The 24,483-nt window shown below is 46.3% G+C and overlaps 1 protein-coding gene across 1 annotated transcript in view; it reads right to left on the reverse strand.

Moving 5' to 3' along the window:
* The window catches only part of LOC147721188 (protein AF-10-like), a 1,319,715-nt gene that overhangs the window by 765,433 nt on the left and 529,799 nt on the right, over positions 1 to 24,483 (reverse strand). Inside the window, exon 7 of the mRNA XM_086966803.1 lies at positions 19,905 to 20,009. Coding sequence (XP_086822929.1) covers positions 19,905 to 20,009 — 105 coding nt within the window. The remainder of the gene's footprint in view (positions 1 to 19,904; positions 20,010 to 24,483) is intronic.

The raw sequence follows: 24,483 nt of genomic DNA on the forward strand, positions 1-24,483 counted from the left end.
GAAGAAGAGTCGTCTGTTGAGGTAGGCTGGGTCGGTCTTGTGGAGTGCCTTGTGTGCGTGGATGAGGAGCTTGAAGGAAATACTCTTGTTGACGGGGAGCCAGTGCAGGTTTCTCAGGTGGGGGGGTGATGTGGCTGTGGCGTGGTACATCGAGGATCAGGCGTGCAGAGGCGTTTTGAATGCATTGCAGCCGTTTGATGAGCTTGGCCGGGGCTCCGGCTTAAAGGGCGTTTCTATAGTCGAGTCAGCTACTGACGAGGGACTGGGTGACTGTTCTTCTTGTATCTGTCGGGATCCAGCTGTAGATCTTGCAGAGCATGCGGAGGGTGTTGAAGCAGGAGGAGGAGACAGCGTTGACTTGCTTGGTCATTGAGAGCATTGAGTCGAAGATGATTTCCAGGTTGCGTGCGTGGTCGGTGGGTGTCGGGGCGGCTCCCAGTGCCGTAGGCCACTAGGAGTCGTCCCAGGCTGAAGGGTTGGAGCAGAGGATGAGGACCTCCATCTTGTCCTTGTTCAGCTTCAGTCAGCTGATCTTCAGCGAGCTGGCGACAGCCTTCATTCCTTCGCAGAGGTTGGATTTGGCGGTGAGGGGGTCCTTAGTGAGGGAGAGGATCAGCTGAGTTTCGTCAGCATAGGAGATTATGTTGAAGTCGTGCTGTCGGGCAAATTGTGCAAGCGGGACCATGTAGATGTTGAACAGTGTCGGGCTGAGAGATGATCCCTGGGGTACGCTGCAGATGATCTTCGAGGCTTTGGATCGGAATGGGGGGAGGCGGACGCTCTGCTGGAGAGGAAGGAGGTGGTCCATTTCAGGGCCTTGTCTCGGATCCTTGCGTCGTGGAGGCGTGTGCGTAGTGTGCAGTGGCAGACGGTGCCGAAGGCGGCAGAGAGGTCAAGGAGGATGAGGGCCGCGGTCTCACCGTTGTCCAGCAGGGTCCTGATGTCGTTGGTGGCGGCGATGAGGGCCGTCTCGCCACCATAAATAGGGACTCCTGGGTATTGATCACCTTGGGGGTGTCTTGGGGCCAAGCAATAATTCCTTGCGACAATCTGGAGGCAGAATATCAGGTGACTGATCAGGAAAAGTACTGATATTTACAGCTGGAATACATGCTGCGCAGAAATGAGCTCAAAGGAGAACAACTAGACCCGAGGATAAAGCCACTTTCTTAACTTATAAGAAGATCATGAATAATTCACCAGGCCTCCTGGGAGCTTGGAGAGAGGCATGGGAAACTGACAGAGGGATGCTGGAGGATGATGATGGGTAGAAGGGATTCAGAGTCCCACAGAGATAGCTATCCGTGCACGTTTCCAATTACAATTATGTATCCTTATACAATTATGTATCTTTCAAAGATCCTATTCCTTTAGAGTACTCCCGTATAGGCTGGGAAGCTGCAATGCAGACCAATGTGCCAGGGGCTGTGGAGCAGTGGGGATGTTCTTTCAGATTTTCTGGGACTGTCCCAAAATTCAACAGTACTGGCGAGAGGTGACACAGGTTATGGCCAGGGTGATAGTCTGAAAAGTCCACAGAGATGCATGACAGGGGAGGAGGTGTGGCCGAAGCGTCAAAATATATGGCTGATGTTGGCAGCCTTAGTGGCAAAAAGAAATATAGCCTGAAGTTCAAACTGTCCTTTGAGTGCGACAGATTGTAAAACTGATCTTGACTGGTGTTGTGTAGCTGAAAAGGTGGTGTATCAAAGTTGAGGATAGCCACGAAAATAGGAAGGGTTTGGGGCTAGTGGGAGAGGCATACATAGATTACTGAATATGTAGAATGGAAGGAGCTTAAGTGGCATTCATGTGGAGCCTTTCTTTGGATTTGTGTATTATGTAAAAAGATAAAAGTTGATGAAGGAGGCATCGATTGCTTACCCAAAACCTATGAACACTAAACTTGTGCTATATTGTAATAGTAATTTTTTGTACTTACGATTACCAATTTCCAATGTAGACCAGTTTCTGTAAGCTGAGCAGATGTTCAATAATATTATGTTATAGGGGTATTTGTAGAGCGCACAGCTACTCCAGGGAGTGTCCCAGCTCTAACAGAACCCTCGGAACAGAAACAGTAGGAGTGCACCAGCGGCTAACTCGTCTATTGCTGAAAGAGCCAAGTTTTTAGCTTTGTCCTGAAGTTCAGGAGATCCAACGCTTGTCTCAGGGAGGGCGGTAGGTTGTTCCAAAGCCTAGAGGCAGTCACCTGGAATGAACGTCTACCCATTCACAAGCAGGCAAACTTTGGCACGATCGACAACCTCTGAGTTGAGGACCGCAAGGTTCTTGTTGGAGCATAGGGCTGGATTCTGTTCCTGATGTACGGAGCCCCTATGTTGTGCAATACCTTAAAGGCCAGCACCAGGGCCTTGAAATGTACCCTCCTGCGCACCGGGAGCCAATGCAGCAGGGACCTCAAAAGAGGGGTCATATGAGTCTTAAGGTCAGACCTAAGGACGGCGCTAGCTGCCACGTTCTGTACCACCTGCAGGTGACCAAGTAAGTAATCAGGGAGGCCTAAGTACCATACGTTTGCGGAGTCCAGCCTGGACCCCGGTTTTTCGGTGGTAGACGGAGTAGGAGGAGGAAATTCTGCATCATTTTCAGTAATCCAAAACAAGTGCCGGCCACAGTATGGATTTGGGATTTCATGGACATGTTCACATCCAGTTTTACCCCCAGATTTTTACAGTGGTCACTGGGCAAACTAGAAAATAAAAAGAAGTCTTTTTTTTTATCATGTTCACTCTGAATCAAGAAAAGATAATTTGAAACATCTGGCTAGGAAGAGTTCAATAATGCTAGTTATTAATTCTTCGCACAGAGAAATAACTTATCATTATATTTTGTCTTTACCCAATTCGTACCCAAGACAAATCATTTTGAAAAATCAAGATAGATCTTTACCCTTCTTATACAACTGATGAAAAATATCAATGTGGCTTTGGAACAAAATATTACATTCTTCTTATACCACTTGATTGTCATTGGTATTATGGCATACAAGACGTTGAGTTTCAAAACCAGTTTTAATCAAATATGGTATTAAGATTCTTATGCAAGCCCAGCTACTTTTAACTGACATGAGCTTTTTCACATGACATGCAGTAGTAACATTTATGAACACTGTAAAAGATAGGCTTTTTTTAAAAATACTATTTATTTTGTGTTATAAAATGTAATTTTTATTAATCTTTGACTTATTGAATCATAGACGTAATATGTCTTGTGGACTAAGGTACAACTACACTTGTTTTTGAGTGATCTGGAACTGAACTTGGACACAGGAGACCTAAATTAGTCTTTTGCTGGAGGCAGCTTAATGTATTATATCGCAAGTGAACGGATTCGCCTGCTGCCGTAAGTTGGGTGGATGCAGCCTGTGATGTTTAACTTCCCGGTTTAGAGGCAAAAAGGAAAAATAGCAAATAACTGACACACATTTGGACTAAGTACTCATAAATCAAGTTATGTCATTCGTTTTATTCTGAAGTCAGGGCCCATGTCCAAGTAACATCTATAAGTCATAATATATCATTAGACTTCAGAAGATTCCACAGTGGCTGAAGCCATCCTTCTCAGCTCTATACTGTTTCCGAAAGTGTCAAAACTCAATGTGTTTACACACCACTTAGACTAAAGAATAAGAAATGAAATTCACATTCCCAACAAAGAGGCTGTACATATCACAGACCAAGGGAATAGAAACACTGGCACACTGGGCAATAGAAGTTAGAGGAACAGGCAAACAGACTAGCCTATAGAGTGTGCTGCACTGAGAAAATACTATTTTGGGCTACACTTGCACAATGGTTAAATTTCCAGGTCAAGTATGAAAGAAAGAGCATATAAACTCAGTTCCCTTGTATCTCAACGTCAAGCCAAGGCATCGAAGGGTCCCTCTCACATCCTAGTTTGCTCCCATTACTGGTGCTCCCTCATGTTTGTTGTTTTTCCCCTTATGTCCATCGCTGGGTGAACCTTCTCTTTCTTAGTAGAAGGCCCGTTCTTGTTTCCCCTCTCTCTAGCAACTCTTAATAGAGACCTGACTAAATATCGGTGCTTATCTCCTTACTTGGACCAGTATGCCACAAAAAAAGGGGACTCATCTGAATAGTTACGGTGGCATACTTCTGCCAAGAGTTGACAAACAATAGACTTATAAAAGGACGTATCACTGCCCTTCAGTTGCACATTGCGTGTACCTCTACTTTTTTAATCACGCAACTTACAGGCATACAACGTATTTTGAATACAACCTTGCACAGATTAGGAATGGAGGACTGCCTATTTGGAGAATCGACTCATGCATTGAGACAAGTTCATGCCCATATCCTACGGATCTACGCACTTTAATGCTTGAGAAGTCTAGACCACATAAACTGCTGAAATAGTTTCTCCCTGTGGCTCTTCCACGACATTTGAAAGGCATCACCAGATTTCAAACAGCACATATAACGACTTATTTCTTGGATACTCTTTTGCGTTATAAAGATGGCCTGATATTGCTGGATTCTCTCTGAACATTTGAGGATGCCCCCCTTACATAGCTAAGCCTTGAAGAAGTTACGAATGTACCAAAACACATGTTGGCTGTCATGTCTCTATTTCACTGTGCTATTCTGTTCTTCCAGCAACAAGAACTGAACCTTGAAAAAATAACTGTATAAAAAGGAAATGTTTTGGAAAAAATCTTTTTCTAGTATGAAAATATGTACAGTATGTATTGACTAAATGTCACACTGATTATTAAATTTGAGAGAACCCCAGTAAAAATCCAAATAAGGTCATATTCTGTGATTTGAGCGATCAATAGAATACATAGATCTTGTGTTTAAATTTTAAAAAATCAATGTTGCAGTAATATTGTTGAGTGCTGGGTGCATCTGTCTGTCTAAAATATCGGTGCTTATTTGGTCCCTTGGGGAGGGACCCTGGTATGCTAAGGGACCAATACTTATTGAAAGGCAAACTGACATATTGTGTCTTAAATTTATCTGCTCATCATATAAATTATGTTTCTTAACAGTTTTGCTATATATCCTTTCTCTAAATTGGCTCTGGAGGGCATGATCTTGTACCATTTACTTGAACTAAGTCATAAGATGCTGGACGGAAGGCAGTAGTTAACAAACCAGGTGTTGCGTTTCTCTCTCTCGGTCTGTCTAACCCCCTTTCACTTTCTCCCTTTAAGAGGTCAGTCCACGCACATGCAGATAGATTGATGGTGAGGGAGACCTAAAAGGGAGAGGGGCAGATTGGCACTGGAATTTCTCACTTACTTTAAGTTTGACATTGTGTGACCACAGCTTTATTTGAATTGTTTGATGCTGGGCTATTTGAATTCATGTATGCCTGCTGTACGATTAGAAATACCGCTGCTGTCATCAGATCTACCATGTACAGTTTGATGCAAGGACTGATTCACATCTGTTCCACTGCTAGTTCTATTCCCTTCGCCTCATCATTGCAATACAGAGGAGACACTTCACTGCTATTAATGTTTTTCAATACGAACTAAACTACCGTGGGTAAGGGCTCTCTGCAAAGAGCAGAGCCATTCTAATGAGATTCTTCATTAACAATCAGGTCGCGACTTGGTCAATAGGGTTTTTAACAATACATAGTTTTTCTTGTGAAGTTATTCTCTGAAAAGAAATGGAGATTGCACAAGTTGGGTAGCATGTTGGAGAAATACATTTTAGAGACGTCAGAATTTTGTACATGACTGTGTACACAAATATATTCATTGACTTTCTGGTTGTATGTCTCATTCCGTATGTTTTTGGCAAACTTACAGCCATCTGCATGTGCATGATGCACTATAATCTTCTGGCATATAAGAGTCCTGCTGTCGCCTTCCAGAAGTGTGTAATATTTTTTATGGCTTAAGTTAAGATACGCACAACCTCTTTTTACTCCGTGCACCATTTGCCTGTCAGCATCCACAAGGTAGTCAGTGGTATCTACACGTTAATATTCATATGGGCTACAACTGCTAGCCTGTAATGCAATAAGATGAACAATTGTTACTTACCTGTAAACAGGTGGTTCTCCAGTATTGGTGTCTTTCATAGATTCACATGCTTGAATATTCCCCGTCGTCGAAGTGGGAGTCCCACGGTAAATAAAATAGCAATAATGCTAATAATATATATATATATATATAAATATATAAAGTATCATATAAGTAGCTAAAACTGATAAAATATGTACTGAAAACCTTTACAAAGGTTATTACATAGGAATGCATTAGAGAGAAAAAACTCATTTGTAACATATCAGTGTCATTATGTTAGTCCAAACTGCAGCCAATCAGGCTCAAGCACCCTCTAGAACCTTCTCCTCAGAAGCTCAAGCCCTCAGATTTTCGTAGCACTAGTAATAATAGCGCATGAGGAGAAAAGAGCCTCTGAGGGGAGGATGGGTGGGTCGCATGTGAATCTATGAAAGACACCAATACTGGAGAACCACCTGTTTACAGGTAAGTAACAATTGTTCTTCTCCAGTATTAGGGGTGTCTTTCATAGATTCACATGCTTGAATAGAATAGATAGCAGTAACCTCCTGGAGATGAGATTGCAATATTTCCAAACAATAGAAGAACAATATATATAGCAGAAAAGCAAGGCAATCTCAAGAATGGAGGAGGGAAAGAGGCTCCCCTTATTTGAAAAGATGACGAAGCACTGCTTGCCCCACTGCGGTGTCCGCCTCGTTGACAGCATCCAAACAATAATGTCTGGTAAAGGTGTGCCTGCTGGACCATGTCGCTGCACGACAAATCTGGTGTAGAGGCACTCCGGCAAACAATGCGATGGACGACGCCATCGCTCTCGTAGAATGTGCTCTCACTGGAGTAGGTAAAGGCCTGCCAGCCTGTTGATGGCAAAACGATATGGCTGAAGAGAGCCATCGTGTTATAGTCTGTTTAGTCACTGAGTGTCCTTTGCGCAGTAGTCCATATGCTAAGAATAGCTGATTGGATTTACGAAAAGGGGCTGTCCTAGAAATGTAGAATTTCAGACACCGTTTGATGTCTAAGGAATGTAGTCGCTGTTCCGCAGGGGATTTAGGATCCGGGAAAAAAGTCTTTAAGAAAACTGGCTCGTTCAAATGGAAGTCAGAAGGCACTTTTGGAAGAAAAGAAGGATTGGTACGAAGTGACACTCCATCAGGTTTGAACTGCAAATATGGAGGTTTGATGGTGAAAGCGTGTAAGTCACTTACACGACGAGACGAAGTTAAAGCTAAAAGCAAAGCCACTTTCCAGGTCAGAAACTTGAGGTTTGAACGATGAATTGGCTCAAATGGAGGTTTCATAAGTTGTGATAACACCACGTTGAGGTGCCAAGCTGGAGGAGGGCGCCTTAACGGAGGGAACTTCCTGAAAAGTCCTTTAAAGAACTGTCTGATGATTCTGGATGAACAGAGAGACGTAGAGCCGTCATGACGGTAGCGTGAGATGGCCGCCAAAAAGACTCTCAATGTGGCATGTGAAAGACCAGACTGAGCAAGACTTAAGAAGAACGGTAACAGTTGTTCTGGAGTGGAACTGATAGGATGTACGTTGGAAGCTGCGCACCAATGACAGAAGCGCTTCCACTTTAACCTATATGTTTTGATTGTTGATGGAGCTCTAGCTGACGCTAGAATGTCTCTACAGTCCTGAGGTATACTTAAAGAGGCAAACTCCATGAATTCAGGTTCCAAGCCCATAATTGAAGCGTTGACGGATCTGGGTGACACACTTGTCCGCCGTCCATAGTCAGAAGATCCGGACGTGGATGGAGGCGAATTGGTTTGCATTGGGACATCAGAAGGAGTTCTGAAAACCACGCCTGTCTGGGCCAACGTGGGGCGATTAAGATCAAGCGGCAGGGTTGCCTGCGCATCTTCCATAACGTCCTTGGTACCAGTGGGAGTGGTGGAAACGCATATGCAAATAGGCCGGTCCAATCCATGAGTAGGGCATTGCCGCTGGATTCCGGATGTGGATGCCAACTGGCAAAAGCCTGGCATTTTCGATTTACTGGCGTCGCAAATAGGTCGATCTTGGGATGACCCCATTGGTGGAACACGAGGTCCAGAGTCGACTGGTTCAACTCCCATTCGTGAGTGGATGACGCAGACCTGCTCAGGGAATCTGCTAGTATGTTTGACGCTCCCGGCAAATGGACTGCTGTCAAAGAAATGTGGTGACGAAGTGCCCATTCCCAAATCCTCTGGGCCAGACAAGACAGGGGCTGAGATTTTGTGCCTCCCTGTTTGTTCATGTAGTGCATGCTGGTGGTGTTGTCTGTTTGAACCAGCACCGATTCTCCCTGCACCACCGGTAAGAAGGCCTTCAGCGCTAGGAAGATCGCCAGCAATTCCAGCCTGTTGATATGCCAGGTTTTCTGAGTCGCCGTCCACTTTCCTTTGATGGAAAGATCCAGGATATGGGCTCCCCATCCGTCCATGGACGCATCCGTGGTCAATGTCAGATCTGGAGTCTGGATAAGGAAAGAGACCCCTTGGTTCAGATTGGTCCGTTGCTCCCACCAGAGTAGACTGTTCTTCATGCCAGCTGTGACTGTCACCTGGTCGTTGAACGACCCCGACACCTGTCGCCATTGTAGGTCCAATTCCTCCTGAATAGGACGGGTACGTAACCTGCAATTCGGGATCAGTGCGATACAAGATGATGCCATCCCCAGAAATGACTTTAACATTCGCACTGAAACTGACTTTCTTGATCTGATGGTTGAGACCAGATGAACTATCTTCAGTCTCCGCTCGGGGGAGATGAACGCTTTTGACACGTCCGCGTCTATAACAGCTCCGAGGAATGTCCTGCTTCGTAGAGGAGTGAAATGTGACTTCTTTACATTGATGGTCAACCCTAGGGAATTGAAGAGGGTGAGACACAAGCGTGTGTCGTGATGCAGCTGATTTGCGGATTGGGATTTCAACAGACAATCGTCCAAGTAAGGAAATATCTGTACTCCCTGAAGACGCAGGTAAGCCATGACCGGAGCCAGAACCTTCGTGAACACACGGGGAGCTGATCTGAGGCCAAACGGTAGGACCTTGAATTGATAGTGGTTGCGTCCTACTTTGAATCTCAAGTACTTTCGATGTTGAGGAATGATTGGTACATGAAAATAGGCGTCTTGCAGGTCTATTGTAGTCAAAAAATCGCCGCTGCAGAGAAACCGCAAGACTTCTGACAATGTTAGCATGCGGAAGGACTGTTGTTTCAGGAAGAGGTTGAGATACCTCAAATCCATAATGGGACACCACTCCCCCGTCTTCTTTAGAATGAGGAAGAACCTCGAATAGAAGCCTTTCCCCCGCTGTGATAGAGGAACCACTTCGACTGCACCCTTTGTTAGTAATAGTTGAACTTGATGTTGTAGTTCTTCGAGATGGGGTGGTGGCGGACCCGAAGGCGGAGATGGAGGAGGAAACTCTGTGAATTCCAAGGCGTGACCCTTGCACACAATGTCCAACACCCATTGGTCCGATGTTATTTGAGACCACTGGGAGTAGAACTGCGAGATTCGACCTCCAACATCCTGCTGAACTGGCAAGTCATTGTCGTTTGTTGGTGTTGTTGGCACCTCTATAATTGGACTTCCCTCTATAGGGTCTGGATTGTTGTTGGCGAGCAGATTGTGGATTCGAGTACCGTTGGTTTCCTTGATTGTACTGGCGGTACTGAGACTGTCCTCCTCTGGTAAAATTGGACGAGGTGCCCCGCCCCCGTGCAGCACGAAAGGGCTGTTTCTTAAATTGTAATGACCCAAGCGACTTCGCTGTGTCGGTATCCTTCTTTATGGTTTCCAAAGAAGCATCGATTTGGGAACCGAACAAAGATTCACCATCATACGGCATGTCAATTATCATTGACTGGACCTCTTGCCTGAAAGAAGTAGACTTTAACCATCCCTGGCGTCGGAGCGCCGCCGCACTGGCAAGGATACGGAATGCAGTATTCGCCACATCTACAGCACAGTCTATAATCTCCTCCGAAGCCCTTTGACCATCTTGAAGGACCTGGAGCGCTTCCACTTTCGATGACTCAGGAAGTTGCGCAAGAAAGATGGACATGTCTGACCACATTTGTCGGTCGAAACGACCCAAAATTGCAAGAGCATTCGCAGCACGGGCTGAAGTTGAAGCCATGGACGAAAATTTCTTTCCGATTGCATCCAATCGGCGTCCCTCTCTATCGGGAGGGGAAGTGACAGGCGCTGTAGGATTACGTGCACGACGTTGTGCTGCTTGAGTCACAACTGAATCTGGCTTTGGGTGAGAGAGCAGACAAGCAGGTGAGCCAGTTGGAGCCTTGTACTTCTTCTCCAATCTAGGTATCTGGGCCGGCAAGGAGTTAGGAGCCTTCATAATCTTTTGCCCTTCCTTCCAAATAAATTCAATAATTGGTATTGTATGCACCTGTTTATACGGCTGATTTTTGAAATCATACAGAAAACAGTCTTCATCACGTTGGACCCTTGTCAACTTGAAGCGGTCCGCCGCCTTGTCCATAAGTTTATGAAAACTAGCAATGTCCACAGGAGGTGAATCACTTGAAGGGCCCTGTAGCGGCGAAGGTGTTTGCACTCGATAATTATCAAACTCCGCCAAATAAGGATCCTGCTCACCCTGAGTCCTGACACACCTCTCCTTCCTCTCTCTCTGGCTCTGAGTCAGTGTCCGTAAGTGGATTAGTTGTCAGGGGAGCACTCAAATGTACTGACGGAGCCGACTGTCTTGGAGGAGTATGTAGTGGTTGATGCGAAAGTGTTACATCAGTAGACTCATGAACCGGAGTACCTTGAGGGGTAGGTGGAAAACGTCTGTTATAATCGTCCAACATATGTTGGAGGTTAGAGAAAAGTGTCATTGGAATAGACGTCATAGGGATTTGCATGCATTGGCCTTCGTGCTCATCTACCTGCTCAACTTCTTCTTCCTCTTCTTCTTCAGAGGAAGTGTCCTGGCATTTAATGATTAAATCTGATGGACTCCGGGCATCCCCATAAACAGTGTCATCTGGAACTGACTCAGTCTCATGGTCAGACACGAACAACTGAAGTGGTGGTTGTAGAGCAGGGGATTGAAGGTGGAAAGCGGAATCTTCCTCTTTATTGAATGAGGACTGCACAGTAGAAACTGAAGTGTCCATGGCCACCAAAGGCATGTTGGCATAGGAAGAAGAACTGGAAGTTGCTGTCGCCGTAGACGGTAAGTCTCCAGGCGCTTCCGTGGACGTAGAAGGCTTAGGCCCTACTGTCGCTGGTTTGCTCATCGACGAGCCCGTCGATGACGCTGTCGTCGACGATGCAGTAAACGTCGTCTGGGCCGTCGACGGTGACTGTATGGCAGGCGGCATCCTAGACATCGAAGATGCCTTCGTCGACGGTGCCTTCGTCGACGGAATCTTCGTCGACGGAATCTTCGTCGATGGTACCTTCGTCGACGGTACCTTCGTCGACGGTACCTTCGTCGACGGTACCTTCGTCGACGGAATCTTCGTCGACGGGAGCTTCGTCGTTGCCGTCGACGGGAGCCTCGTCGACGAGGCCTTCGTCGACGATGGGATTGACGACGATGGGTTCTTCATCGACGATGGCTTCTTCGTCGACGATATGATAGGGATCGTCGACGAGATTGAAGAAACAGAGGCTCTCGTCGACGAGAGAGCCGTCGTCGAGATTCTCGTCGACGATGACGACGCCGAAGTCGTCGTGACTGTAGTCGTAGACGAGGCCACAGCAGCCAATCTCGTCGTCGGAGTGGTCGTCGACGGGCCCGTCGACGACCGCGCTGTGAGAAGTGTAACCACTTTAATAGAAGCTGGAAACGACGCCTGAGAGTCAGATCTCGTGGGCGTTACAACAGGCACAGAAGCAGTAGGTGGAACTGCAGCCACAGTCAAAGCCAGCTTTCTTTTCTTCAGGAAAGGAGATGGCAACTCCTGAACACTGCCACGCTTAGAAGCCACAGAAGAAGGAGCTGACTGAAGGCTTTCTGCGTCAGAAACAACAGCGTCCTTATCTTGAAGGCGCTTAAGCCATAATAGGAGGCGACCCTCCCTGTCCTTAAGGGTTTTAGGATTGAAAGTTCTACATAACCTACAATCAACCACTTTGTGATCAGGATACAGGCAATAAATGCACTTGTCATGAGGGTCTTTCTCAAATAAACGTAATTTCCCACAGGAGGAACAAGGTCTAAATAAAGACTTCTTACTTGACATCTTTGTGAAAAAACTGAGAAGTTGAAAAGAACTGAGCAGAGCTCAGGGAGACTCCCTTCACACGACGTGCGGTAGAAAATCTGAGGGCTTGAGCTTCTGAGGAGAAGGTTCTAGAGGGTGCTTGAGCCTGATTGGCTGCAGTTTGGACTAACATAATGACACTGATATGTTACAAATGAGTTTTTTCTCTCTAATGCATTCCTATGTAATAACCTTTGTAAAGGTTTTCAGTACATATTTTATCAGTTTTAGCTACTTATATGATACTTTATATATTTATATATATATATATATATATATATATATATATATTATTAGCATTATTGCTATTTTATTTACCGTGGGACTCCCACTTCGACGACGGGGAATATTCAAGCATGTGAATCTATGAAAGACACCCCTAATACTGGAGAAATTGCCCTTCCACTTCCAAGAAGGAATTGTATTTTACAATCTACTATCCTAAAGCTTTAATGGTTAGCTTCCTTCGGCTAGGACAGGTCCTCGGTGCACCTACCTAAAAGCCCTTTGTGCCCCGTTAACTTTGAAGGCAGAGCATATTTTTTTGACTAGTGAACAAGGCCAATATATATTTCAGGGAGTGACCTCCTGGTATTCAAATAAGCGATTATACTAGTATGATCCTGCAATTTCAAAATAATGTCTACAGTTTATCTGCAAGCTATATTGATGTCAAATGGCAGATGGTCAATCTCTTTGTGAATCCAGGACAAATTAAAGAAAACTTCAAGATAGATACAGTCCATCAATACAGGTTTAAACTGTGTTTCCCCATTATATCAACTTCTTATATGATGCTAAAGAGATTAAAATATCCATGCCTCTCCCATCTCACTCCTTAAAGAAAGATCAAACAAAACTGCCTTCCCAAAGCAATGCAGATCCAGTGCTACATTTAAATCAGATGGATGGGTGGATGTTTGGCAGTTCCGCGTGACGCGGAGTTAGCAGTTTCAGAAGCTGGGTTGGTTGTGAGTGGTGGGTCTGGAGTACTAAGCAGACTTTGTGGATTCAGGTTGCCTGAAAAGCATGTGGATAGCGTACAACAGCAAAAGAGTCGTAATGATAAGCGTCATGGATGCAGTGGTTAGGATATATGGACAACAGAATTTCACCATTCTCTTACGGAATAACTTCAGGTTATTTTTCACAAGCTCTATTAGACTGTGAGAAATGTGGTATATTGTGTGTGTAGTTTGGTAACCATTGTGCTTAAAAGGGAGTGGGTGCATAATTTTTGGAAAGGGTGGGACATACCGGGGGTTTGGGGAGGAGCTAGGTGGCGCACACGCAAGATGGCCGCACAAGCATGAGGCTCCTGCAGCCCGGCGACATAATCCTTCCATTGATCCTGCTCAATGGCCTCATCGATGCTTTGTAATGCTGCTTGCTGAAAGACCTAGACTAACTGCAGACTCGCTGAAAAATTCAGATGATTTGGGCCAACCCTGCTCCCGCTGTGCTAGCGTAAAGATTCGACCGAGGGAGTGATCGGAGTGGCACGGCGGTCCGAAGCGGCCTCAGCCACTACATGAGCCCGCTGCTTCACATGAGGTGTCCAGGCCGTGTGGTGTGGCTCGGGCACTGGAGATAACAACCCGGAATCCTGATCGGCGTTTGTGACTACTCCATACCTGGTGGGGAGTGACTCTGCTTCTCTGCAGCCGTAGGCGGACTACATTGCCCGCGCTGAAGTTGGAGGCAGTAGGTGAGCGGCGGGGCGTGTTGTCGGCGGCGGACGACTTGGGCTCCTCTGCTGCGCTGGTAATGATCTCGGCTCCCGGAGTGATTGCACTGCCCCGCGCCTCATGAACTGGTAATATGGCGCCAGGTCGCGCACATACGCCAGCCATCCTGCCCTGTTGGGTCTGGGGTGCCGGCGGCCCCCTTTGTCATTAGCACTGCCCCCACTGCCTTAAACAATCTGCACATCAGCGTTTGACCTGATTATTACCTATGGCCCCTACTGAGGTGTGGAGGGGGCCCACTTCTTTGGCAGCTCGCCCAATGGACTTGGCCCTTTTCCCAGAGAGTTCCCTGATGAAGCTGGAGGGGGAAGGGGACGTCTGCCATTGCCATTCCATTGCGTGACTGAGCGGTTGGTCCCCTGGATTAGCTCCAACTTAGGATAGAGCGCTGCTGGTCACCATCTTGTAAAGTGAGGAGCCGGGAATATTATGCGATTCTGTCACACCTGCATTTATTGTGGACATGGGGAACTATTCCTATATGTGAAGATGTTTTTGGAGGGGAGGCTCCTGACAAGGCGACTTAATGAAGATAACATTCGGAATTTCCCCCCCAAACGAACCGGACACTTGAGTGGGGCTTGCTCTGTTGATGACCGCTGTCAAATCAACGTGCTGAAGCTTTGAGAAGTTGTTGCATTTGCTACCCATATATGTAGTGCTCTGGAGCTCTCCCTGCTGCTGCCACCTCCATTTGCGAACTTTGCCCTAGCGACAGCCTGCGAGCCCCTCTGTGCACGTGCTCTGTGGGGCGGTGCCTGCTGTGAGGCTTCTGCGACGGGCCACTCACACTGAAGGTGACACACACGCGTTGGAGTGGGAGAGTATAAGTGAGTGGTCTGGACTGTGACTGGAAGCTTGAAGAGGCTGCGACCTGCCTGCTGTGCATCATTGTGCCACCTTGCATTGGTGCTTCATTTACTGTTACTTGTTGAAGGCACAGTTGAACCACTCCGCTGCGGGTCAGCGTGTGCACATGCATCGGGGGCATACAATCAAGGTACACGCTTTCGTTGTCATGGATAAACCAGATACCCGGCAACCGTAGTTGAACTTTGAGGCAGCGAAGCAATGTGCCCGGAACTTGCAGGATGACCAGGACCTCGACAGGGGGATGAGGCCCAGGGGGGTGCGACCCCACAGGCTGCTGATGTGCAAAGTATCCTCCAGGCGGTCAGGCAAGGGTTCGCCACCATCGTGGATAAGGTGGACAGAATGTCGTCACGTATGGACGCCATTGCACATAAGGCGGAGCGGCGCATCACGGACACCGAGGACATGACGTCCAGAACCACAACGCAGCTTGCCCACATGGATAAGCTCCTGAAACTTATTGCTGCAAAGAACGAGGACTTAGAAGTGCGCAGTAGGCGCAATAATATTCACATACTAAGAATTCCTGAATCGACCAACACAGGCAAAATGGAAGAATACGTTGAAAAACTGTTGTTGGCTGCAATCGGGGCAGAGTCCTTCTCCAGCCAGTTCATTATAGAACAGGACCATCAAACCCTATTATTATAGGACGTGGAGTGCCGCTGGGCGGCCCGCCGCCCAGCGGCACTCCACGTCCTATAATAGCGAGACTTTTGAACTATAGGGTCCGGGATGTGGCCCTACGAGCTACGAGAAGTAAACAGAACCAATCATATGACCGGAACACGTTCTCCATCTACCCGGATTTTACGCCTACAGTCCAGGAAGAGAGGGGCAAGTTTAGTGACGTCAAAAATAAGCTGTGGAAGGCCCAAATTGACCATGCACTATTATATCCGGCGCGTCTCAGGGTTACTCATCAGGGCAAGCAACGCTTATTCACCAAGCCACAACAGGTGGAGGAGTTCCTCAAACATGTGAGGTGCACAAATCGCACTGATGGAGGCCTGGCGGCATTGCAACAATCTTAGCCGATGGGAGCATAAGATAATTTGCAAAGATCCATTCCCTGCTGCTCATAGCTACTCTAATTTTGGCTCGAGACATGATGATCGTTTGGCAACCGGATCTACTTCAGGGGATACAAACTATTCAGCTGATGGGCCACTTTGAGCTATCTCTACTGTGCACCGGGCACCCTCTGCCCTCAAGAGCCGGCTGTACCATCTGCGATGGGCTCTAAGGGCAGGAGGTATCTGTGTTGCCACCTAGAAATGCAGGATTTCTTTGCGCTAAACAAAGGATCGGTGGACAGTGTTAGAAACCATTTGTGAGGCATTCAAGGTTACACTCCGCGGGTTCTGCATATCAAAGGGCTAGGGTGTACTAAAAGACATAACTAACGCATTGCGTAAATTAGAGGCAGAGCTTAAGTCGCTGGAAGCGAGGTTGGCCGCGGGCCTGAACAGTCTCGCCCAACTCAAGTTTAGGGAAACACTCACGGATTATATGGACACAGCACAGAGGGAAACACGGTTTCGGGCCAGATTCTGGGTGGCCCACTGTTACGGAGAGGGAGAACGTCCTGATAAGGCATTGGCGTATACGATTAGGAAACCTCGTTACTCTAACTATGTATTGGAACTTGAAGAACTAGACGGGATGGTCTACCGTGACACTGCCAATATCCTCAGTGCCTTTACACACCATTACACTCAATTCTACACTACAAATAGGAAGGATGACCTGGATCTAGAGAACTATTTGGGAGATGTGGCACTAGGCTGGTTGAGCGATGTGCAACGGGAATTCTTATGTGCCCCATTCGAGTTGGACGAGGTCAGGGACTCTATTATGAGTATGCAATCAGGGAAAGCCACGGGAACGGACGGAATTCCTATAGAGTTTTACAAAACATACATAGATCTAATGGTCCCCATCTTACGCGAGGTGCATGAAGAATCGCTAGATGTTGGCTGCCTCCCTGCATCCATGAGGGAGGCTCTTATCATTTTGCTATTGAAACCAGGGAAGTCGCCCCGACAATGCGACTCCTATAGGCCGCTGTCCCACCTTAACTGTAAAGCCAAAATACTGGCCAAACTCATCGATACTCGACTGAGCCTGTTGCTGGAAAATCTGATCCTCCCCGATCAGTCGGGCTTCGTGCCCGGGATTGCCACCTCCCATAATCTGAGAACCCTTTTTTCTATTCTAAATAATGTCTCACCCGACTTGCCACTAGCTGCTGTATTTTTGGATGCCACTAAGGCTTTTGATTCAATCGAGTGGGACTATATCTTTGGGGTAATGCTGCAGATGGGTTTCCCACCCCTCTTCCTCTCATGGATGAGGCTGCTATACCAATTGCCTGTTGCTAAAGTGCTCATTAATGGACGCACATCCCAGACATTCCACATTACTAGGGGCACCCGGCAGGGGTGCCCATTATCCCCCTTACTTTTTGCTCTTGCAGTGGAGCCATTAGCGGCGAAGCTGCAGCAACACCACAATGATAAGGCTCTACGTTGTAATATGCGCCAAATACTCATATCCCTATACGCCGATGATATCACCCTATACAATCGTGACCCGCAGCAAAATTTTAATCCGATCCTCAGGGAATTTATTGTTTTTGGGAGACTATCAGGGATCCAAATGAACTGGGGGAAGTCCTGCATTTTCTCTTTGAAGACCGCAACAGTTCACTTTCCGCTGGATTATCCCTTAGGGTGGTGTGATGAGGAATTGCGTCATTTGAGAATCCGTGTCACCAAGGATAGAGGCCAGCTGTTGCGCCTAAACTATGGCACTGCAATGACCTGCATAACTGACTACGTTACCCGCTGGATTACTTTACCCCTTTCCATGGCGGGACGAGCATCCCTAATTAAAATGGGGATACTTACCCAATTGCTCTTTCTGTTTTTAAATAGTCCGTATTATCCAAGGGCTTTTTTTTAAGACCCTCAGATCAGAGCTGACACGTTTGGTATGGGGCGGGGGTATAAACAACCGAGATTGCAATGCAATGTACTTATTAGACCATATTCACAGGGAGATTTCGGTGTACCAAATTTCGAATTGTATTACATTAGCGCACAAGCCCATTACGCCTGGTTCTGGGTGAAACAGCCACCGTATATGCCGCAGGTTGCAGTGGAACACTGGCTTGCACACCCCATTCCAATAGACGGAGCGTTGTATCACTCGGCTAACTCCAGGGACAGGACGCCAACCACCCTCACATGTACAACTGCAGCGTGGCAACGCATAGGGAGCATGTTAAACGCTCCTATGCTACATTCCCCATTATTACCTCTCACTTATCATCCAAGTATGCCCCTTCTCCAAGAAGCAATATTTCACAACTTTGAGTGCACCCGCATTAAAACCTGGGGGGACTTGTACCATAATGGCCACTTCCGCACTGCTGAACATGTTTTTCAGGGCCTGCAACAAACCCCGCTTGGCGTTTTTCTATATATTCGCCTTAGACAGGGAATCCGGTCTCTAACTCCGGACTTCCCGGCGGAGCCTCAGGTGCTAGCTACTCTACAGCTGATACTTAAAAATACGATGACTAAACGCCTTGTCTCGCTGATATATCGGGCAGTGCACACGGAGACGGAACTGCCGGCTACACTATCCTGCACACGATGAAGTGGGGAGTTGGGTTTTGCCCTGACAGATGACCATTGGGAATACTGCTGCTCGCAGACTGAGCGGGTCTCGGCTAGCAGCAGGCTTCGCATAATACACTATAAGTTTCTCCATAGATTGTATTACACCCTAGCTACGATGCACAGATATCATTTGCGAGACTCAGACAGATGTGATAGATGTCGAGCTATTGGAGCAGATTTTCTCCATTTGGCTTGGGAATGCCCAGGTGTGAATGAATTTTGGGGCCACGTCTTTGACGCTCTGGATCTGATGACGGATACACACATTGAACCCACAGGATTGATGGCTCTGCTCGGCTACGTCAAACCAATACAGGTGGCACATCGCAATTATGTGGCCCTTGCACTACTCATGGCTAAGAGGCGGGTGACCTGCCAATGGGGTAGGGGGTGGGCACCCAAATTTAAGGGCTGGATTTATGATCTGGTGGTTTGCCAAAAACAACTCACCACATACGCTGAACTGCTACCTAGTACCTCCAGGCCCGGTGATATCTGGGCCCCCTTAACATGTTACTTGCTGTCACACCCACGTGAGACTCCAACGTCCGACACAGAAGTAGCTACGCAATAACAGGAACGAAGGGTGCACAAATAGTTGAAGGGTCCACTGCTGTGAACGATAGATACACTGCTTTTGAACTAAACGTTCTGCATTCTGGTATAGTTTACGTTAACACCTGCACAAACACGCTGATAACGCACTAATTACTGTACGTAATGATGCTCCTATGTATTCTTTGTTTGAAAAACAATAGAAAGAAATTAAAAAAACAAAAAAGATGGGACATACCAGTGTGGAATGTGGTGTGATTTATGAACGTCGTGTATGCGTGCATACACCACAAGGGTTTTAATGTTAGCATGTGGTGAGATTTGGTAGAGGGAGCATAAGGAGGTGCAAAATGCTTGGCTTGCTTGTTACTGGTGGCTATATTGTATTTTCAAAGCTTCAATGCACATCTTCTGGTCTTCACCAACTTGTGGGCGTTTTTGACATGTAATCTGATTAGGAGAGGACCTCGAATAAGAGTACCTCACTCATTAACCCTTTCGATGCTGATGACGAGCTCAGCTCGTCATCACCCACGGGTGTCGTGTGCTGATGACGAGCTGAGCTCGTCATGGTGCCACTAAAATGGCAATTTCCAGCACGGGGGGGGGGGGGGGGGGGGAAACGCCCAGCAGCCATGTGGTTAAAAGAGTTTATCAAAGCAAAATAAACAACTCCAACCAATACAGCTCACTTATTTCAAACACAAAAATGCCGCAAGCAACCCTCATTCAACAATAGTAATTTAGATAGCGTACAAGACTTACCTTGCATCGTTCCTTTCCTCTTTTTGGTGGAAGGATAACTTTTCGTTGACATCCTGCCTTTTTTAGCTGTTGCAGTGTCTTCTTTCCATTCTTTGCATATAATACCTAAAACATATATCAACAGGTTTGCACAATTTCTTTACTTATATCAACAGTGACTAATTTCTGTGGTAAAGCTTTCTATTTCCAATTACAGCAATGTTTATCTACAATATAAGTTTTAGTCTATGAAAACTGCTTCTAAAATGAAAACTGGAAGTTTTCTTTACAGAAGTGAGATGAAGGTCTGGTCTTATCAGCTTAAAAAGGTAGAGCATAGACCTATGTCTTAGACAACAGAGCTCAGGGATTTAAGCTTGGGGTGCATGAAAAAGCTCAGCTCTAAATGTACATTTGGAAAAATCACAAACATTCCCAGTGGCATAACACAGTTCCAGCTTCCCAGGCAGACATCTGCGAATGTCACATGACATCTGAAGGCTTTTCGCAGAGTACCACTCTGCAAAACATTTATTTTCTATTATTTTCTCCATAAGAAGAAATGACGATTGTGAAGGTGGTGAAAAATTCTTATAAGAGTTTCTGCAGGTATGCAGTGATGAGTTGTGGCTACTCAAGAACTTTGAGCATCGCATAGTGCAAAAGAAAGATGCCAAAACTTGTGTGCACAAGGAATGGAAGGTTCTTAATATTATGCTCAAACCTTTGAGGGGGGACACCGGGCAGATTGTTGGGCTTGAAGGTCGTTGAAGAGATCAAATCGCCAGAGTGGTTGGCGCGCGGTGTTGGCACCCAAGGATGGTGGGAAGTCCATCAAGATGTGTCTGGGCTTGAGAGGTCTCAATAAAAGAATCTGGGTGGATCGCCAACCACTCCAGAAAACTGCTAAATCCATTACCATGTTGGAGGGAGAAAAGATTTAAGTGTACTAGATCTCTCCTCTGCATATCACCAGGTACAACTGCACCAGGATTCAAGGCATTTGATCTCCTATTTTAATCCACTGGGTGATTATCGATTTGTGAGGATGCTGTTCGGGCTAGCCTCGGCTGCAGCCTGTTTTAAGAGAATAATGAAGATGATTCTTGATAAAGTAAGTAACATCTTATTTTTCCAGGATGACATTCTTATATATAGTAAAGATGTGTGCAAACATGATGATATTTTGAGAAGACAGGCAGACAAGAGCATTACAGTTAAAAAGCAGAAGTACAAAATTGGAGTAACATACCTAGGCCATGCTATACAGTGAGGGCAGCATAACAAATTTGAGTTGGCAGACAGTATTGTGAATGCTCCAACTTTTTGAAATAAAGAGCAAGTGAGGTCTTTCCTTGGACTTGAAGAGTTCTATTTCAAATGTACATGGGGATTTGCCAATATCGTGGAACCCATCAGAGTGCGGCCTAAAAAAGGGGCTCGGTTTGCATGGTTGAATGAGTGTGATGTAGCTTTCAGAGGAGTGAAGCATGGAATCAGTAAAATGCCTACTCAAGGTCATTCTGACACTAAGAAAAAAACATTCTAACCACTGATGCCAGTCTTAACAGGTTGGGTGCAGTACTCACTCAAGTGGAAAAACACTAGAAAGTTAGTTGTGTTTGCATCTAGGGCAGTTAATAAAGTGGAAACACACTATTCATGCATTGAATGGTTAACCCCTAGACTCAAGTGTTGGAGCGGAGGCTTGGAGGAATTCAAGTTTCAAGTATAGTACATTCCTGGTTTGGTGAACAAGGCCGCTGACTGCTTGTCACAGTTGCCGGTAGTGTCATGTGCTTTGGTTGGGCCTGGGAAGAAACACTGCCATCTTTCTCCATGTAAACGTTTCTTAAGTTGCCCTCTCTTTCACACAATGACGTTTGACACACATTAGCATGCATGATAATGGCAAATTAGTTTCTCTGAAACTGCTTTGCTTACCGATTTAACTTAGCAAGAACATTATCATGACTCCCTGAACACCACGTAAAAGGCCTCGACACACATTGTGCAAATCTCTTTATTTTCATTCACAGGGCAACACAGCTTTCAATCAACAATAACAATTGTCAGCCTGCTTAAGGTTTTGGCTCGTAGAGCAAGGATGCTTCCTATTATAAATAAACAAGCATTTACGGGTTTAGGCAGAGGAGCACTTTGCTGATTGAGAGGTCACTACACATGGAATCTTCAGTCCAGCTGTTTGCTGATCTCTCGGAGAGGATATCCAATTTGTAACAAAGATGGTGACTTACACTCTTTCCCTTCAAGTAGTTGGGTTGGGTCATCCAGTTTGGGGGTTCTTGGCAGAACACACACACCTACACCGTAGGCATCTAGATTAGGAAATGCATAATAGGAGCATGTTATATGTAAATATTACCGACTGCCAGTAGGTAGTTATAGTTAGAAAAACGTTTTTTTTGTTTTTTGCTAATAACTTTGGAGCCACTTAACGAATCTCCACAAAATATTCACAAAATTTCCCCTTTTTAGTTTTAAAGTTTCGGGTTGATCCATCAAGCGGAGGGCGAGAAAAAAGGGGGGTCCCAAAATGCGTTTTCCCCATGTTATATTTATGGGGATTTTTCATTTCTTTAACATGACTACTGCCCTAACTACAAATAAGAAGGACACCAAATTTGGCAGAAAGCTAGATGTTGGACCAGAAAGCATGCTTTTTGCAATTTGGTGTAAATCCGTTCAGTCGTTTCAGAGAAGAACAAGTTACTTACCTTTGGTAAAGATATATCTCTAAGAGACATATATTAGTTATAGATTCTTCACCTTAGAATTACCTCCAGGCGTCAGACTGGATCCAGAGAATTTTTCTTCAGCAGTACCCTGCGCGCTGTAGGTGGCGTCGGTCGACACAGCGTTCATCGTTGGCGTTGTGTTCGGCAGAATGACGTTGCGTTATCTACATAGGGGGTCACTCCTGCGCGCTGACGTCAGTTCTTTACACAACATTCCACGCCAGAAGCACAGAGCCATGCAAGACAATGGCCACGGGAGCACACAACTAGGGCCCTGGAGAGAAGTCCTTTACCATAGAAGTCAGTTTGCAGAACGGAGAGGATGGGTGGGGCGGTAAGGAATCCATAACTAATATATGTCTCTTACATGTATATTGTTACCAAAAGTAAGTAACTTGTTCATCTGGAAGAGGCTATTAGTTATGGATTCCATTCCTTAGAAAAGATATCCTAGCAAAACCATCCCCGGAGGTGGGTCTGCAAACTAAGTTCATACCAGAAAGTCCGGGAGAACTGAACGGCCAAAAAAGCCGTCTCTCAGGACTTGGCTGTCCAGGAAGTAATGTTTGGTGAACGTGTACAATGAAGCCCAAGTGGCTGCCTGGCAGTTGTCATGAACGGGGACTTCACGTCCCAAAGCAGTAGTGGCTGCTGTTGCCCTGGTGGAATGGGCACGCAGCCCTACTGTAGGTTCCTTTTTCACAAAGGAATAACACATTTTGATGCAAACAACAACCCATCAGGAGATGGTTCATTTTTGCACGACCCGACCCTTCTTGGCACCCACATAGCCAACAAAGAGCTGATCATCCACTCAGAGGTGTTTTGTGCGATCCAGATAGAATGAAAGTGCACGCTTTGGATCCCGACGGTGGAGCCTCTCCTCCTCTTTAGAAGGATGCGGAGGCAGGAAGAAGGTAGGCAAAGTGATGGTCTGTCCTATGTGGAAATAGGCAACCACTCTGGGAAGAAAGGAAGGCCTAGTGCGAAGGACGACCTTGTCCGAATGAACAGCCAGGAAAGGAGGTTTTGAAAAAAGAGCCTGAAGCTCACTCATCGTGAGAGGTGATGGGTACCAAAAAGGCAGTTTTGAGTGTCAAAAGTCTGAGAGGACAGTTGTGTGCGGCTCGAACGGAGAGCACATAAGGTAGGTAAGAACAAGATTCAAGTCCCACTGGGGCATTACGAAAGGGATAGGAGCAAACATGTGCCTAATGCCCTTAAGGAAACGATTTACAATGGGGGACTTGAAGAGAGAAGGTTGATCTGGCAGGCGAAGAAAGGCTGAAATAGCTGAAAGATAGCCCTTGAGAGTGCCCAAAGCAGAGCCCTGCTGGGTCAACAACAGAATGAAGAGGAGAACCTCTGAAAGAAGGGCAGAAATGGGATCCACAGCCTTTGCTGTGCGTCATGTCACATATTTGTTCCATCTGCAGGCGTATACCGCTTTGGTGGAGGGACACCTGGCTGTCACGATAACGTTACAGACTTCAGGAGGAAGGTCGAAAGCTGTTAACTGTCACCACTCAATCTCCACGCAAGGAGGTGGAGGCTGGACAGGGTCGGTGGAGGTCCGTCCACTGCTGCTGCGACAGAAGATCCTCCCAATGTGGCAGTCTGATCGGAGGATCGATGGCCATGTGCAAGAGCTCGGGATACCACACTCTCCGTGCCCAGTCCAGAGCCACAAAAATTACTTGGGCCCGGTCGTGCCTGATCTTCAGTACTCTGGGCAGAAGTGGTATAGGCAGAAAGGTGCATAGTAGACCGCAACTCCACTTGCAACGAAAAGCGTTGCCTAGCGAGTGCCACCTTGGAAATTCCAACGTGCAGAACTGCTG

Source organism: Lissotriton vulgaris, chromosome 4_1, assembly GCF_964263255.1.
Source record: "Lissotriton vulgaris chromosome 4_1, aLisVul1.2, whole genome shotgun sequence".
NCBI lineage: Eukaryota > Metazoa > Chordata > Amphibia > Caudata > Salamandridae > Lissotriton > Lissotriton vulgaris.